The 17,498-nt window shown below is 50.4% G+C and overlaps 1 protein-coding gene across 8 annotated transcripts; it reads left to right on the top strand.

Annotated features, from left to right (window-relative positions):
- Window positions 1–2,998: 2,998 nt before the first annotated feature.
- On the top strand, window positions 2,999–17,374 carry RMND5B (required for meiotic nuclear division 5 homolog B). 8 transcript variants are annotated; one of them, XM_033096311.1, is made up of 13 exons: window positions 2,999–3,479; window positions 3,614–3,763; window positions 5,019–5,157; window positions 5,515–6,160; window positions 8,368–8,518; window positions 12,017–12,162; window positions 12,291–12,431; window positions 13,599–13,699; window positions 13,894–14,060; window positions 14,855–15,020; window positions 16,150–16,252; window positions 16,341–16,495; window positions 16,582–17,374. In XM_033096311.1, exons 4-13 carry the CDS (start codon window positions 6,038–6,040, stop codon window positions 16,643–16,645), a joined length of 1,317 nt encoding a protein of 438 aa, XP_032952202.1. In that variant the 5' UTR covers window positions 2,999–3,479; window positions 3,614–3,763; window positions 5,019–5,157; window positions 5,515–6,037; the 3' UTR covers window positions 16,646–17,374. The 8 variants fall into 8 exon arrangements, with proteins under 8 accessions (XP_032952202.1, XP_032952208.1, XP_032952203.1 ...); XM_033096312.1 differs by having other exon boundaries at window positions 3,439–3,479; window positions 3,642–3,763; XM_033096310.1 differs by lacking the exon at window positions 2,999–3,479 and having other exon boundaries at window positions 3,486–3,763; window positions 5,515–5,791; window positions 5,906–6,160.
- Window positions 17,375–17,498: the final 124 nt, after the last annotated feature.

Here is a 17,498-nt window from a genome sequence, read left to right as displayed (position 1 = left end):
CCATGTGGGAATTGAACCAGCAACCGTCAGTGTTAGGAACACAGCGCTCCAAACACCTGAGCCACCGGGCCAGCCCCTGAAGTTTTCTCTTAGTGATTTTCCATCCACTGCCCCCCACTCTGCCTCTTGGCTATAAATTCGACTTTTCCTTGTCGTATTTGGAGTCGAGCCCACTGTCTGTACCCTACTATAAAACCCCATTGCAGGAGCCTCCCCCTCTCGAATAAAGTCTTCCTTACCACTCTTTAACAAGTGTCATGAGTAATTTTTTTCTTTAACAAGGGTAAGCTCTGAGGAGGGCAAGTTGGGGGCATTTCCTCAGGAGCAGCATGGAATGAGGGCATCCAGGATGGGCCTGGACATGGATACAAGGAAGTGTGGGGCAGGTCTGGGGGAGGGTCCTGTCTGGAAACAGGTGAGAGGAGGCAAGAGAGATCCCCAAAAACATGGTTCGCTGACAGAAGAGGACTTCACTTCCTGTGGCTGTGGGTGGGTCCCTCAGACGGTCAAGGGAAAGGGCCAGAACCAGGACTAGCTTTATGTGTGTGCGGCCTATGCAGTTACACAGGGCCTGACACTTGGAATGCTCTGATGTCACCATCTGATGTTTGAACAAAGGGCCTCGAATTTCATTTTGCTCTGGGACCTGCAAATGATGGAGGTGCTCCTGGCCTAACCAAAGCCTTGCTAGGAGGGACAGGAGCAGGGAGAAGAAACAGCAGACACCTGGAGGGTAGAAGAGACAAGGCCTGAGCAGGTGACTTGAGCTCCATAGGCTGAGCCCTGACGCTCCCAGGTTTTTCAGAGGGCAGGGAGTGGCTGCATCACCTGCCGCTGCCCCCACCCACCAGCCCTCAGGGGAGGGTCCATCTTTTCCTAGCCTGGCCTTCCAGGACTCACTCTAAGGGAAGAGAGGCTGTATTTTCAGTAGAGAACTCCAGGGTTTGTCATCTCTGTCAAGAAACTTTTTTTTTTTTTTTTTTTTTTAGATTTATCTAGTGTGTTCTTCGTTGTGGGTCCATTCCCCTCCCCCCATTTTAAGGTATAATTTATGTGCAGGAAAATTCACCTTTTTAGGGTTCAGTTTTTAGAGCTCTGACAAATGCATACAGTTGTATAACCAACCCTACAATCAAGATATAGTTCCATCATCACCCCAAATTCCCTGGTGCCCCTCTGTAGTCAGCTCTCCTCCACCCCAAGGCAACCAGTGATCTGCTTTCTCAATTACCTTGTTTTTTTTATTCCTCCCCCCCCTTCTGTGAGACTTGTTTAAAACTGCAACACATAATAGGACATATTAAAAAGTAGCAACACATATTAGGACATATTACAAAGTAGCAAGTAAAACAATGACATTGATGTATTAGGTTGGTGCAAAGGTAATCGAGGTTTTTGCAATTATTTTTAACCTTTTAAACCGTAATTACTTTTGTACCAACCTAATATTAACAAAACTACACTTCAATGGAAAGAATGAAGAGCCAGAAATAGATTCTGTAGAAAATTCTAATATGATTATGAAGCGCTTCAAAACGAGAGGGTATGGAAGGGCTGCTTAATGAGAGGCGCCTCCGTAAGTGGACAAACGTGGGGAAAGATAAGTCATACATCGCATCACCCTCTGCAAAATAGACACTACTGAGGAGTTCAATTTTAAAAATCAAATTCTAGGGAACTAGCGAAAGGTTAAACAGACTATCATTTGAGTTAGTGGAGAATAGCTTAAGTTTTTCTGCCCTGAAGCAGCCCCTCCCCGCAACAAAAACAAAAAGAAAAAAACACACAATGCTGTTGACAAAATCAACTATGTTAAAACTTTGTGCACAATGAAAAATGACACAACTGCAAGGAGAGCCACATGCTGGGGAGAACAAGGACAAAGGTGAAAGTGCCTGACAAAGGTGTCAGCCGGGAATTCAAAGTTCTTGCAGAAGACCAGCTTTGCTCACACCTAGCATATCTGGATGACAGGTCAGGGCTCCCTCAGAGGAAGTGGGGAAGCCTGGGGCGTTCACAAGGCCTGTGAAGTCCTGTTGGCTCGGAGGCCCCAGCTTGGCCTGGGGCCCCGGCAAGGCTCACTCAACTCTCCACCCACGCCGCTGTGCGTGGGCCAGGACCACCCAGGCTCCTGGTGCACAGACAGTCCTCTCCAGATGCTCCCGATTGCCCGCGTGCTCCTGCAGAGCACAGGACTGCCCCCCTTCCTGCGTGTTGCATAAGGTTTTGGAGTCACGTGGGTACCTCAGAGTATTTCTGAGCATCTAGTAAGGTGTTCCAAGCATGCGGTGTTGGGGATACAGCAGTGCTGAGTACAGAGTCCTGGCCCCAATGGTGCTTTTATCCTTAAGGGGTCGTGGTCAGAGATCAGAGGACAAAATAAACAAATAAATATACAAGGTAATTTCAAACCAAATGCTATTAAAAAAAAAAAAACACCCAACAACTGGGTTGTGCAAGTGCTATACAGAAAACAAAACATGACTGTGCAAGGTTGTTTGGGAGGTGCAGCAGAGGTGGAGGGTTGAAGGGGAGGGTGCCCGGGAATGAGACTGGCCAAGAAAGGGAGGAGGAAGTAAGGGAAACGGAGGCCGAACTTTTTCTCCTGGGCTGTTTCCAGTTCAATTCCTTAAGCCTGTGGAGGGGTGCGGGGCTTCTCTGCCCCTCCCCTCCAGAGCAAAGGGGACCTGGGAGGAGCGTGAATTCAGTCCTGGCCTAGGTTTGGGGTCACCGCCTCCTCTCCTCCTTCCTAACCCTCACTCTTCCTCTTTAGGGCAGTTGCACAACTGCCCTACTCCCTCCAAGGAGGGCGACCAATAGAGGACGGCAAGGGGCTGGTCCCCGCCCCCCGTAGTTTAATCCTCCGGTTGAATGCCCTCTAGGTATATTAAGTACCGGTGTGGGGGCAGGGAAAAAAAAAAAAAACTTTTAAACATCATTTGATGTTTCAAAAAGAGCATCAAGAAGCCATGGCGGGAGAGCCTAACTGTCGGACCTGTACATGCGTTGTGCCGTTTGGTAGTCTTTACTTTGAATAAGGGCAGAGTGCGGGGAACCGAGTTGGGACAGTTATTTCTAGTTTAGGGCTTCTGAGCCAGGAGCCAGGAGCCAGGACAGAGGCGTGCGGGGCGGGTAGAGGTTTCTGGCCCGCCCGCCCCACGCACCGGCACCGTGTGCGGGTCAGTCCGATTCTTTCCCGCAGCCGGGGAGAATCGCAGCGCGAGCCGAGGCCCCCGGCGTGCACCCCGAAGGCCGCAAGCGCGGCTCCCCACCGCCGCCCGGCTGCTGCGGGCGACTCCACTCTGGGCGCGCGGGAGAGGGAGGGAGGCTCGGCGGCCAGGCGGAAAGCCGCGGGCTCGAGGGACAGCCACCCCTCCGCGAAACCTCGAGTGGGCGAGTCCGAATGCGCGGAGCAACATCGGCGGCTTCCGGTTCCTAGGACAGCTGCGCCGGAAGCCAGGGCTGGAGCTGCGGCCCAGGTGAGAACCCGGGGCTTCCGGGCCGGGAGGTGCGGGGCGCGCCGGGGCGGCGAGAGGGGCGGTGGGCTGCAGCTCAGGCCGGCTGCCAGGCCTCGGGCCTTTCCCGAAGTCTCCCGACTAAGCCTCCGCACCAGTCTGCCCTTGGACTGGTTTTCTCCGCAGTCGTCTGCCCCGGGCCGGGCGCTGGAATCCCACAGACTCGCAGGACCTTCAAGGAGCCGCCTGTGCCCGGGGGTCGCCGGAACTCAGACGTCCCATCATAGTGTGACCTGGCCGGGTCGGAGGTAACCCGGTGCGGACGAGAGGGGGCCAGGCAGGGCATTCGAGCAGGGTGTTTTGAAGGACGAGTAGGAGTTTAACGGTCATTGCGTTAAGGCAGGTAAAACTCACAGTAGGGGCTGCAGTCCAGGGAAAATGGTGGCTTCTTCTCTCCAGTTTTGGTTAATGACAAAAGGAAGATTGAAACTTCAAATAGAGATGTACAGTGAAGAAAATGGACAACAGTTACAATAGAGTAACTGGTGTGGGGGTGGGCCAGAGGGGTCAGTGTGAGATATGGTGGTCTAGGAGAGCTTCTCTGAAAAGATGAAGTTTGCATTGAGACCCTGTTAAGGAGCCAACCATAGGAAGATTGGGGGAAGAGTGTTCCAGGAAGAGGGAACAGCCAGTGCAAAGGTCCTGAGGCAGAACTAAAGTGGATGAAGTCAAGGAAGAGAAAGGCTAGTTAGTGTGGTTGGAGTGTGGTGAGTGAGGGAGAGAGTGCTATGAGATGAGGTCCGGAGTCGACTCATCATAGAACGTTAAAGGCCATAAAAAGGAGGATGGATCTTATTACACTGGGAATGTATCTGGTTTTAATCAGAGGAGTGGTTTGTAGGGTAGAGAATAGATAGAGGTCGGGGGGTACAAGGGTATGAGTTGGCTCAATGGAAGCTGTCCAATTCCGTGTCAGGCCTTTGTCAGGGGACCTTTCTGAGATTGCACAAACTTCCCTTTTCCCTAATTGCTCCAGTAGGAGTTCTCCTATTTGAGGATGAGGAAGACTGGGGACAAAACTCCCCTTGGGGGGGTTAGTATTTCACTGACGTCTCTTCCTGCCCACCCCCCGCAGGTTTGAGCTCAGTCTCCCTAGCCCAAGGGTTAGGAAGTGGATGCACCATTTAATCAACAAATGCTCCCTGAGCAGCCACTGTATACCAAGCCCTGGGCTGGGCACTGAGGGGAGAGAGAGGACGAGAGAGATGGACTCCAGACCTGAGCTGCTGGCTCACAGTCTAAAGGGGGATGCAGACGTGTGAACAGACAGTTCCTGTGCCACAGTGCTGCGGCATGGGCGTCCTCCACAGAGAAGGGGGCAGGGAGATGTCACAGGGCTTTGTGGGAAGCTCATCATGTGTTCCCGGGAAGAGAAGTGTGGAGGGCACTCTGGACATAGGATCAGCTTGTACAAAGGAAGCGAATGTATAATGACCAGGCTTGAATGTGAAGCCATGGAGTATTGAGTAAAGGGGTGACAGGATCTGATGTGTTTCTTTGGAGGGAGCACCGTAGTACGCGTGAGACCCTGCGGAGGAGGGCTTGGGACAATGGACATGAAATTCCATTGGATTAATTTGTCAAAGACAAACACAAACTCATCCATCCTTGTGCCTGGTGAAGATTACCAACTGTGATTCAGGTGGAGTGGCTCACCTGGACAGGCTGAATTAGCCTCCTGGGCTTTTTGGATGGGATACCTGCAAGCAGTTCTGTTTTCCCGCCTCATTTATTTCATTTTTAAGTTATTCTTGAGTTTTCTCAGTTCATTGTATATTTATTTAATTGGTCTATGCAGGACCTTTTTCTCCTTTGTATTTCTCTATGTATTCCCTTTTATCCCCATTCCTCCCTTTCCCCCCTACGGTAGGAAACCACTCTGATGTGTTTGGTGTATGTCCTTTTATTTGCACGTTTCCTTGGTTTGTATGCATATATTTTTAATTTACATAAATATATTCTGCCTAGAGTTCATTTCGTTTCTTTTTTTCTCCTTCAGTACCACGATTTGGGATCTCATTGGTGTTGCTGTGGGTATATCGGGAATGCGGTTTCTAGATGCGTCCCCCACATTTTACTTCCTTGGCTTATCCGTTCCCCTGGTGATGAAGCCCCTACACAGCCTCCCACTCCCTGTCACAACACACAGCGCTGGGGTGAAAATCTTTATACCCACCTCCTTCCTCAGCTTTTGATACAATTTCAAGATGCTGACTTGGGCTTCCCTTTGATAATCCTCGAATCAATTGGTGTCTGACACGGCCAGATTGACCTTGGTGAGGTCCTGACCTTTCTTGAGCTGTGTTTATTTTTGGTCAGTTGTGATTCTGGTTCCCAGATGCTCTTGGCAAACAGTCTTTTGTGTTGCCATCTTTTTGCTCATCTCATAGGCTCTGTGGTTAATTTTCCTGCTTCCTGTCATCATCGTTGCTGTGTGCTCATTCCAACCACTCCTACTGGCTACTTCCTTTTCCTGGTGAGATGGTGGCCTGGTAAGCTGGTCCAGAGTGCAGTGATGCATCATGCTTCAGAGAAGGCTCTGGAACCAGACTGCCCGGCTTCAGTTCCCAGGTCCTCCACTTCCCAGCTGCGTGACCTTGGGCAACTCATTTAATCTCTGTGTGTCTCATTTTCTCATCTGTAAAGTGAGTCTAATAATTGTACCTACCTCATAGTGTTTTTGTAAGAATTAATTAGTTAATACATGCAAAGTCGTTAGAACAGTGTCTGGCACATACTAAGCCTCTACGAGATGTTAACTATTAATAGCAATAATAATTATTATTTTAATATTATTTCAGGCAGGAGTCCCTTTAGGATTGCTCATCATGACTCATATCCAGTAATAGGGTACAGGCACACCTCGTTTATTGCGCTTCACTTTATTGCACTTTCAGATGTTGCATTTTCGTCAACATCGAGGCAAAACCTTCCACCAGCAAAAAGATTACAACTCCTGAAGGCTCAGATGATGGTTAGCATTTTTTAGCAATAAAGTATTTTTTTTAAATTAAGGTGTGTACATTGTTTTTTAGACATACATAATGCTATTGCACACTTAACAGACTATGGTATAGTGTAAACATAACTTCCATGCACTGGGAAACCAGAAAGTCCATGTGACTCGCTTTATTGCAATACTCACTTGACTGTGGTGGTCTGCAATGAACGTGCAGTATCTCTGAGGTCTGCCTGCTGAGGGGGGCACGTTTTCCAGACACCATGATTACAAACTAGTATGATAGCATCAACCGTAAGGAGAGATGGCATAAATACATCACAAGGCTCTGGCTGCCATTTTCCTGTCACTTGTCCCCTTGCCGGGCTGAGATGATGAGGCCACGACTGACGGTGCTGGTGGAAGTGGGCTGAGTCTGGTGAAACTGGAGAATCCTAATGGTCACCTTGGGTCCTCCTTATGATGTTGCTGTACCTTATTTGAGAGAATGGACAACTTGCCAGGTCTGAACATTTGAGAGCCGTCTCATTTCTAGTCCGATGGTTGGGAGGATAGGGAGGGAACTCTGTCACCAACGATTTGAGGATATTCCACGTGTTCAGTGTCAAAGGCTGCTCTGAAATGGAGGGGAGCAGTGGCTCAGAGGGGAAGGGATATAAGAAGGGGGCCTCAGTGGTAGGAAAGGGGGGATGAGAAAAGTCCGCTTTCTTTCAATGGTATGATGAGGAGGGAGGGTGTATTAGAAGAGAAGCTCTAGCCTGTGGGGAGGCAGCCCTCAAACAGATGACGAAACTGAAATAGGACAGCTGAATGAGGTCCTCATCGAGTGAGAGCCACGTAGCTTTCCTGGTACGGGTTGAATAGCAAAACATCGTGGGCTATTTGGGTCCTACCAGACACCGGCAGGTACAAAGCTGACCTCCCAAACCTGCCTGATGACAGTGTAGACATGAAGCGACAGTTTTGTTTCATCAAATATGATGTGTTTGATGGGACACAGCTTCTGTTTGGGGAGATGACCAAGTTCTGGGGATGGGTGGTGGTGATGGTTACACAACATTGTGAATGTACTCAGTGACACTTGAAAATGGTTGAGAGAGTAAATTGTATGTATATTTTACCACAGTTAAAAAACCATACAAAAAAAAACTGAAATAGGAGGGGCCAGGTGAGATGGAGGGAGCCAGGTGGGGGCAGGAGAGAGACAGCTGGCTGCTGGAGGAGGTGACCTCTGAGCTGCCTCGGAAAGGATGAGCCAGCTTCTCAAGTGGTCTGGAGGTGAGGGGTAGTGGAGGACATCCTGGGGACAGGATGAACCAGGGCCCAGAGCTTTGAGGGAGGAAGGCTTCTGGCTGCCTAGACACAGCTGCCTGTCCGTAGGCGAGCAGCAGGGGAGATTGAGGCTGGGATAGTGGGCAAGGCCCATGGGGACAATGTGGTTGGCAGTTGTCCTTAGGCTATTTGCAAATAGCAGCCTCTCAAGGACTGCCGTCATGGCTTCTATCACTAGAGTACATGGAAAACCAAGTCCACTAACTGAAGAGAAGGTGGCAACGCTGAATATATGAAAATATACATGAAATATGAAAATAGGCAGTGTATGTATGGATTTCTAGTTAATATTTCATGCTGAGGGCTGTGTGAGGCCTGCCCTCTCTTCTGACTAAAAAGAGGTGAACGAGTATTATAGAAGGAAAAAAGTTGAAAACCGAGTACTTTTCTCACCATGATTCCCCGGCTGCGGTAATGGAGCTGTGGACAGACACGTGAGGCTGGGGATTTCTGAGCACTGATGGATGGTATGGGTGTGGTGAGGGGGTCCAGGAGCTCTCTCCACCTCGTTCCCCTGGCCCAGCTGGGGCCTGATGCCGTGGACCTTCCTCCTGCCCCCAGGCAGAGGCCACCATGGAGCAGTGTGCGAGCGTGGAGAGAGAGGTGGACAAGGTCTTACAGAAGTTCCTGACCTACGGGCAGCACTGCGAGCAAAGCCTGGAGGAGCTGCTGCACCACGTGGGCCAATTGCGGGCCGAGCTGGCCAGTGCAGGTGGGTGTCCCCAACAAGAGCCCCACTCCTGCCTCCCTGTGGGCCTCGGAGACCCTGAGGCTACTTGGTGGCAGCGTGACTTTTCCTGCTCTATTAGTCCTTATGTATTTGTTACTTAGCATTCAACTATAAGGAAGAAGCTCTCCTTATGTGTTTATTATCAAGTCACACTCATAGATTCTTATTTTATTCAATGGGTTGTAATCCATTACTGTGATGTATTTCGGTGCTCAAATTGTCTAAGATTTGACCAGAGATAATCCCTGATTCTTACGTCTTTTTTTTTTTCATGAGAAAGTTGTTTGTAAGAATTTCATACATAGTTTCTCATTCCTTTTTTTTTTGTTAATGGAGCTATGATTCACATTAAAAACATCCTCTTGAAGTGTACATTTCAATGGTACTGAGGGTATTTACGCAGTTGTACAATCATCACTGCGATTTAATTTCAGAACATTTTTATCACTCCAAAAAGAAATGGTCATTCCATTCCTCCCTCTCCTCCAGCCCCTGGCAACCACTAATCTACTTTCTCTCTGTGGATTTGCCTCCTCTGGACACTTCATAAAACAGAATCGTACAATATGTGGTGTTCGAATTCCTTTACTTAACACGGTGTTTTCAGGGTTCATCCTCGTCATAGCCTGACTCAGTATTTCGTTCTCCTCTCTCTGCTGGGTCACGTGATAGCTCTCTGTTTAACTTTTTGAGGAACTGACAAACTATTTTCCAAAAGCAGCGGCAACATTTCACATGCCCACCAGCAATGTAGGAGGAGGGTTCCAGTTTCCACATCCTCACTTGCCTGTTTGGTTCCAGCCATCCTAATGGTATGAGGTGATAGCTTATTGGGGTTTCGCTTTGCGTTTCTCCAATGACAAAGGACGTTGAGCATCTTTGCACGTGCTTGTGGGCCATTTATATAACTGTTGGCGAAATGTCTATTTAAGTCTTTTACCCATTTTTTAAATTGGGTTATTTGTTTTTTTATTGTTGAGTTGTAAGAGTTCCTTGTACATTCTGGATACTAGACCCTTACTAGATATAGATTTGTTGATATATTCTTTTCACTTTCTTGGTAGTGTCCTCTGAAGCACAAAAGTTGTTAATATTGACAAAGTCCTGTTTATTTTTCTTTGGTTTCTTATGCTTTTGTTGTCATGTCTAAGAGACCATTGCCTAATCCATGGCCATGAAGATTTATACCTGTTTTGTCTAAGAGTTTTGTAGTTTGGGCTCTTATACGTGGTCTTTGATCCATTTTGAGTTAATTTTTGTATATGGTATGAAGTCCAGCATCATTCTTTTGCATGTAGACATTCAGTTGTCTCAGCACCATTCTTTCTCTGCCTGTGTCCTTTTGATGTGGCCTATCTTTTTATTATTATTTTTTAAGCACTTCCTTATTTTCTGGCACAATAAAATATTCACTGGAATCAGTAATCTCTGCAGGTAGTCGTGGTGGGGCATGGTATGTGGAAAACATCATCTGGGTTGTTAATGGAGTGGTGGTGTTTTTAGGCTCGCTTTCTTTCTCTCCCTCTCTCCTTCCTTCCTTCCTTCCTTCCTTCCTTCCTTCCTTCCTTCCTTCCGTCCTTCCTTCCGTCCTTCCTTCTCTACATATCACAGACCATGCATTTAAACTGATACCTCCAATTCCAATCCAGTATCACCGGGTTCTTCCTAGCCTTCCCCGATCCATAGTTGTATCTCTCTTCTCCAGCAGTGAGCAGCCTGACGGCCACCCTCATCAGTACATTTCTCATCTGCTCAATTTCTACAATAGGTAGAAAGTATTTTCAGAATTGCTACACCTAGTACTCCTGAGAAAAACAAATCTACAAAGTAGAGTTTGTTTCCTTTGTATTTTTTTTTAAGAATGCATGGACATGGGAAAGACTTTAAGGTCAAAAAGGCTTACAGTGAAAAGTAAGTCTCCCTTTCCCCGATTCCCAGTTCCTGTGGGCCTCTCCCCAAAAGTCACCCCTCTCCCTGGTTTCTCAGGTGCCCTTCTGGGCAGCATCTGTGTTCACACGTAGGTGTCATATAAATGAGTGTCTATATAAGTGTCTATTCCTCCCCCTTTTTTTCACATACAGGGGAGCACATACTTTCCTGCACCTTGCATTTTCCCTACACAGTCTATCATGGAGAGTCTTCTGTGTTAGTACCTAGAATTCTGGGGTGGCCCAGCGTCCCGGTGGCTCAGGTGGTTGGAGTGCTGTGCTCCAAACGCTTAGGTTGCTGGTTCGATTCCCACATGGGCCAGTGAGCTGCGCCCTCTACAGTTAAGATTGTGAACAACGGCTTGACCTGGAGGTGGGCTGCCTGCCTCAGCCGGGTGGAGTGCAAGGCTCAATACCAACACGGGCCGGGAGCTGCATGCAACACAACTAGACTGAGAACAATGACTTGAATTGGGGGTGGGGGGGGTTTGGAAATTCTGCCTCATTCTTGTACCGTTATATGATTGTGCCATGCTGTAATAGAAGCCCGAGGTTCCTTGCTTTTGGTGACATCCATTAACTGTGGAAGAAACATTTTCTCTTGCTGGTCTTCATGAACCTTATTTCACACGGGCTGTGCTCCTGGTTAACAGGTGGTTATAGCTGCAGTGTGTTTACAGGGAGATCGTGTCTCCTCGGACGGGGCTAACGCTTATCAGTGGGGTCCCTGAGCAGTGGAGATTGGGGGATTCCAGGTTAAAGGCTTTGGTTTCCCAAGTGTTGCTTTGTCTTAAAAGGGGATGTGGCCAGGGAATGTGCAGTGTGGCCCTCTGTAATGGAGGTGGGACAGCAGAATGTGAGAAATGAGTGGCAGCTGGGGTTCGGGAGGGCAGTTCTGCCCCGTCTCCCTAGGAGACACCCACCAACTCCTGTTTGTATTTGTCAGGACTCCTTCACTTACAAGTGACAGAAACCCAGCTCAGACTAGCTTAAACAAACAAAGGAGTGGGGCTGGATTTCTGGACTCAGGTAACTGACATGTTTAGGTCTGGCTGTCTAGGTGCCCAGGTGATCCCTCTGTCTACGCTGGTTTCATTCTCAGAGCACTGCCTCGACTGGTAGGTGGTGATGTGTTCCTGTTCCCACAGCTCCCGTCCACGCTTTGTTTAACAATGTGGCAGCATGGGGGCCGGCCCAGTGGCTCAGGCGGTTGGAGCTTCGTTCTCCTAACTCCGAAGGCTGCTGGTTCGATTCCCACATGGGCCAGTGGGCTCTCAACCACAAAGTTGCCGGTTCTACTGCAAGGGGTGGTGGGCTGCGCCCCCTGCAACTAAAATTGGAAGGACAACAACTTGCCTTGGAAAAAGTCCTGGAAGTACACACTGTTCCCCAATAAAGTTCTGTTCCCCTTCCCCAATAAAATCTTAAAAAAAAAAAAAAAAAAACCAATGTGGCAGAATGTATCTTTCTTCCAGGGCTTCTGTTCACCCCGGAGCCCAGGGCCACAACGGCTGCTTCCGGGTTCTGGCTCACTGCTAGTATTTCTCTGCAGCCCTCCAGGGGACCCCTCTCTCAGCCACCCTCTCCCTGGTGATGTCCCAGTGCTGCCGGAAGATCAAAGACACTGTGCAGAAACTGGCTTCGGACCACAAGGACATTCACAGCAGTGTCTCCCGAGTGGGCAAAGCCATTGACAGGGTGAGCATGTGGGTGCCTGGACTGGGGGCGGAGCTGCCTGGAGCTGGTGTGGACCATGGCTCATCGGGAAAGCAGGCGTGGGGAGTGAGCGTGCTGTGTCACAGGGCCCTGTCTCTCGTCCTTACCAGAACTTTGACTCTGAGATTTGCGGTGTAGTCTCCGATGCAGTGTGGGACGCGCGGGAGAAGCAGCAGCAGACCCTGCGGACGGCCATCGTGGAGCACCTGTACCAGCAGGGCATGCTCGGCGTGGCCGAGGAGCTGTGCCAGGTAACGGCCCCCGCGGGGAGGTGCTGGGGCCCGCCTGCTCTGCTCTCTGCTTAATAATTTTTCTTATGTTAGAGTCCTGTTGTTCTTGAACTGAATTTATTTTAGAAAGGAAACCAGCCCCCCACCATAAGTGGAAGGTGGCTCTACAAATATACAAGGTCTGCCAATTAAGTTTGCGAACTTGTTGCAATCTTTTTTGATAACAGAGAGATTAGTCATTATGAATTTGTAGCACTGGACAGATAGTTAACCAAGTTTACTATTTGGAAGTGCTGAAAAGGCTGTGTGAAAAAGTAAAGACGACCTGAACTTTTCAGCAATAATTCCTGGCTCTTGCATCACGACTATGTACCAGCTCACGTGGCACTGTCTATGGGGGAGTTTTTAGCCAATAAACAAATAACCTCCCTACTCACCTGATCTGGCCCCCAATGACTTCTTTCTTTACCCAAAGAGAAAGGAAATACTGAAAGGAAGACATTTTGATGACATTCAGGACATGAAGGGTAATATGATGACAGCTCTGATGGCCACTCCAGAAAGAGTTCCAAAATTGCTTTGAAGGGTGGACTAGGTGCTGGCATCGGTGCACAGCTTCCCAAGGGGAGTACTTCAAAGGTGACCGTGGTGATACTCAGCAGTCAAGTATGTGGTACTTTTTCTAGGATGAGTTCGCGAACTTAATTGTCTGACGTTGTGCACTGTGACAAGTGAAGTCATTAATTTGTAGCGAGGGGTGGTTATCAGCCAGGGTTCTGAGTCGAAGCCTGGTATCTGTTTCTTAAAAGGAGATTAGGAAAATGACAGAGTAGCACTGTTAGGAGTTAAAGACACACTGGCAGTAACAGTAAAGGATGCTTTCTCTTAAAGGAATAAAGAGGATGGAAGAAAAACAAATTCTCCCCGTGCTGCTCAACGCAGGCCCTGGGGACTGTGCAGGACCTGGGTGAGGTTGTGGTCGGCCCCATGGAAGGCCAGCATGTGGTAGTCATCCTCCCCGGATGGAAATGGGCATGAGGGGCCAGGCGGCTGGCTGGCAGCAGACCACAGCTCCGCACTTAGACCCTGGCTCTCTCCAGCCTATCTGGCAGATGAGGTTTTACTACCTTAGAATAGAGAGTTTTGGAAACACTGTCCTCCAGTAGTGGGGTCATGCTCTGCCCACAGGAGTCAACGCTGAATGTGGACTGGGATTTCAAACAGCCTTTCCTGGAGTTGAATCGAATCTTGGAAGCGCTGCACGAACAAGACCTGGGGCCGGCATTGGAGTAAGTGGCCCTGGGGTGGGCCAGCAGGGGACAGGGCTTGTCTGTGGTCTTCCTCTCATGCAGCACGCCTGATGTGCCTCCAGCCTGTCTTGTGGCCTCATGTAGGCCCCTGGAGCCCACCTCTCAGTCCCGGCCCCACCGGGCCCCTTCTCTTGCCCCACCAGCTCCGGATTCACTGGCCCCTTTCTTCCCAGGTGGGCTGTCTCCCACAGGCAGAGCCTGCTCGAGCTCAACAGCTCCCTGGAGTTCAAGCTGCACCGACTGCACTTCATCCGCCTCCTGGCCGGCGGCCCCGAGAGGCAGCTGGAGGCCCTCAGCTACGCCCGGCACTTCCAGCCCTTTGCGCGGCTGCACCAGCGGGGTAAGTGCCCAGGGTGCTAGGGTGGGCGCTGCTGGGCGCTGACAGTATCAGCATGCTCCTGGGGTGCTGCCCCCCGCCGAGACCTCTGACCCTTCCCTCCTTGTCTCCAAGGTAAACGCCAGACTGAAGGTGCTTCCTTCTCTGCCTCTGCCACACCTGGCTAGCTTTATCTCAGACCACCCCAGGTCCCCGACACCACTGCTGTGCCTTGGCACTGGCTCCCTCGCTAGAACCCCACGCGTCCCCTTCAGACTCACGCAGCACCCTCTCCATCTTCCTTCCCGAGCCCTCACACCTGGATTTCCGAATCTCAATCTCCCCATTACTAGCCACCCTACTGCTAATAACTTTTTCCTTTAGCTCCTCTCATATTTATTACTTCACAGTTTATTGATAAATAAATATGAAAAACAAGCAGTGTTATTACATTTTAGCTAGATGCCTCCTGAAACCTTTTTAAAAAGTGAGATTAGCTAGTGTTGGAGAATGGACGTGAGTGCCAACCTAAGACTCGTTTCTTGATGCAGTTGGAAGGATGGAAAGACAACTGGTACCCGCCTCCGCGACGCACATGGTGGTGCCCGTCCTCATCCCACATACACAGCCCCACTGGATTTTAGGGAAAAACAATTTGCCTAAAAGTATTTAAGGCCCTGCTTGGCCAGGTTAGGTGCCTGGGAGCCTCGGGGCTCAGCCTGCTTCCCATCTTGCCACCCGGGGCTGGACCCCGAGCTCCAGGGAGTAGCTGGCCCCTGGACCCCTGCGCCCCTGAGCTGTGCCCGGTTGTCTTGTAGAGATTCAGGTGATGATGGGCAGTCTGGTGTACCTGCGCCTGGGCTTGGAGAAGTCGCCCTACTGCCACCTCCTGGACAGCAGCCACTGGGCCGAGATCCGGGACACCTTTACCCGCGATGCTTGTTCCCTGCTGGGGCTTTCTGTGGAGTCGCCCCTCAGCGTCAGGTACAGCCAGCCCTGTGGGTGGGACGGCACGAAGGGGACGGTTTCAAGGGACCGAGTTTCAGTTTGCCGAGGCCCTGCCGTGTGCCAGGCACGGTGCTCAGTGCCTTCACGGGCCTAAGCTGGCTCAGTCATTCTCCAAAATAGGAATGACCTGTTGCCACAGTTGTACAAACTGACATTAAGAAAAAGTGTGGCCCGAGGTCACCATGAGGTTAGTGGCAGGGGCAAGATTCCGATTCTGTGAGGTCTCCTGAATGCGGTCCCCGCCTCACCTGTACTTCACTGCCGGACTCTCAGCAGACCCTCCGCAGCCGCCTTCTGTCAGCCTCACCTCTCAAACAGTACTTGCCGCAGGGAGACCTGAGGTACTGAGTTACACGTATCGCGCGGGCTTTCACTCAGGCTCCTGCACAGTGAGACCCTTCTCATGACCCCAGCGACCCAGGAGTTGGAGGTATTATTATCCTCACTCACAGATGAGGAAACAGAGGCTCCAGGCGTGATGAACTGGCCTAGGGCCTCAGGAATAAAGGGCGTGTGGACGCTGCGCCATGGTGGGTCGTTTACTCAGGCTGATTGTGAGTGTCATGCTCCACCCAGTGTGGTGGACTCGTTACAGGACAGTATTTCCCAGCAGGACCGCCGTCTGCTCCGAGACAGCCACCCTCTGCATTGTGGATATTTAGCACAAGGCTCCAGCCAGTCGGCTCCCTACCCCCCAAATCACTGAGATCTGAACCTGCCCCCCGTTTCTAAGTGCCCAGTTGATAACCAGTATAGAGGTGCATTGTGACAACAGAGGGGGTCGACAGGCAGGCTGGACCCTTTCCAACTGATCACTGACCCCAGCACACCAGGAACTCTTCCGTGGTTCGGATGAGCAGTACCTGCCCCGGATCTTCCTTTTGTCTTTCCCAAGGTCCTCAAGTTTTGGGGTGCATGAGAGTTGGACACACATAACTACCTGTGTGGCACTTTATGAGCCACCTTTATGAGAGATTTTCAAGGACCCATTTGACCATATGCCACTTTAGAAGCTCATCCCGAGGCCCGTGCCCGTGACAGCGTCTGGTCCTTTGTGTCTGCTGGACTCTCGTCCGGACACTCCGGGCCCTGCTCTTTGTTGTAGTTTTGCCTCCGGCTGTGTGGCGCTGCCTGTGCTGATGAACATCAAAGCTGTGATTGAGCAGAGACAGTGCACAGGGGTCTGGAGTCATAAGGACGAGTTACCGGTGAGCCCTGGGGGGAGGTGTGGGCAGAAGGTGCGGAGGAGGACAGCCACAGCAGGAAGTGGGACTCCCCCCTCGCTGGCCTCCCCAGATTGAGATCGAACTAGGCATGAAGTGCTGGTACCACTCGGTGTTCGCCTGCCCCATCCTCCGCCAGCAGACCTCTGATTCCAACCCCCCCGTCAAGCTCATCTGTGGCCACGTTATCTCCCGAGACGCACTCAGCAAGCTCGTTAATGGAGGAAAGTAAGTTCCCCGTGCTCGGCTGCTGCTTGGCTTAGCTCTCCTGCTGGCCACTGCCTGAGACGTACTTGTTTCTCGTCCCTTTGCAGGCTGAAGTGTCCCTACTGTCCCATGGAGCAGAACCCAGCAGATGGGAAACGCATCATATTCTGACTCCGGCCTGGAAGGAACTTTGTTTTCCAGGGGTTTTCACCCATGAGCCTTGCTGTCTCACAGAGGTGTTTGTGCTAAATGGATTGTGGTTCTCTGCAGAGCATTGGTTGTGTGCTACCACGGGCAGGGGCCAAGGAGGTTGATGAACCAACCTGCACCGGGCAGCCAGCTCCTTGGCTGTGAGGGTGAGATGCTGGCCTCTGCAATCCTGCTGTCTCCGTTTATATTTGTCACTGACTTGGCAGCAGCAGACGTCTTCCATCCCTGCCCTCAGCCAGTTCCTACTGCCACGCAGTGCCGTGCCCACTCCTCTCACTGTACAGCCTCACAACTGTATGTATCCATCGCCCACTGTAAATAGTCTGGGTTAGAACTGAATGCTATTGTTTTATAGCTTTCAGCAAGTACATTCACAGGCCTTCTTCCTTGCCTGCCTTTAGCTTCACTGACAAAGAATTACTACCTATCCACTGCACATAGGTAATGGCTTGGCGCCTGTTGCTGGGAGAACGTGGCAGCCAGTGCCCAGTCAGGCAGAACCCAACCTACGTCTCTGGTTGGGTGAAAAAGCTGGGAGATGTCAGTCTCTGGGCAGGGTGCTTTTATATATACATACATAAAATATCATTTCCCGCATATTAGAAATCATTGCAGGGCGGTTGGGAAGATGAAATGACTTGCCCAACAGGGCTCACAGCTTATAAAGGAGAGAGATTGGGGTTTAAAGCAGATCTGACCCTCAGGCCCAAGCTTTTTCCAGTTTATTCCAGGGTGCTTAAAGGCTGGTTGCTGTGTGTACGGAGTCCTGTGCTGGGCCTTTGAGAGCAGGAGGGTACCTTTAGTCTAAAATGTG

The sequence above is a fragment of the Rhinolophus ferrumequinum genome, chromosome 24 (assembly GCF_004115265.2).
Source record: "Rhinolophus ferrumequinum isolate MPI-CBG mRhiFer1 chromosome 24, mRhiFer1_v1.p, whole genome shotgun sequence".
Lineage (NCBI taxonomy): Eukaryota > Metazoa > Chordata > Mammalia > Chiroptera > Rhinolophidae > Rhinolophus > Rhinolophus ferrumequinum.
Note: the sequence above shows the minus strand (reverse complement) of the source record. Positions and strands in the feature narration are given on the sequence as shown.

Bases quoted from the DNA above. Each gene is read 5' to 3' on its own strand.
- RMND5B (XM_033096311.1), top strand. From the start codon at position 6,038: ATGCTTCAGAGAAGGCTCTGGAACCAGACTGCCCGGCTTCAGTTCCCA. The intron at 12,163-12,290 runs GTGAGCATGTGG...CGTCCTTACCAG, and splicing joins TGGGCAAAGCCATTGACAGG to AACTTTGACTCTGAGATTTG. The intron at 14,061-14,854 runs GTAAGTGCCCAG...GTTGTCTTGTAG, and splicing joins TGCGCGGCTGCACCAGCGGG to AGATTCAGGTGATGATGGGC.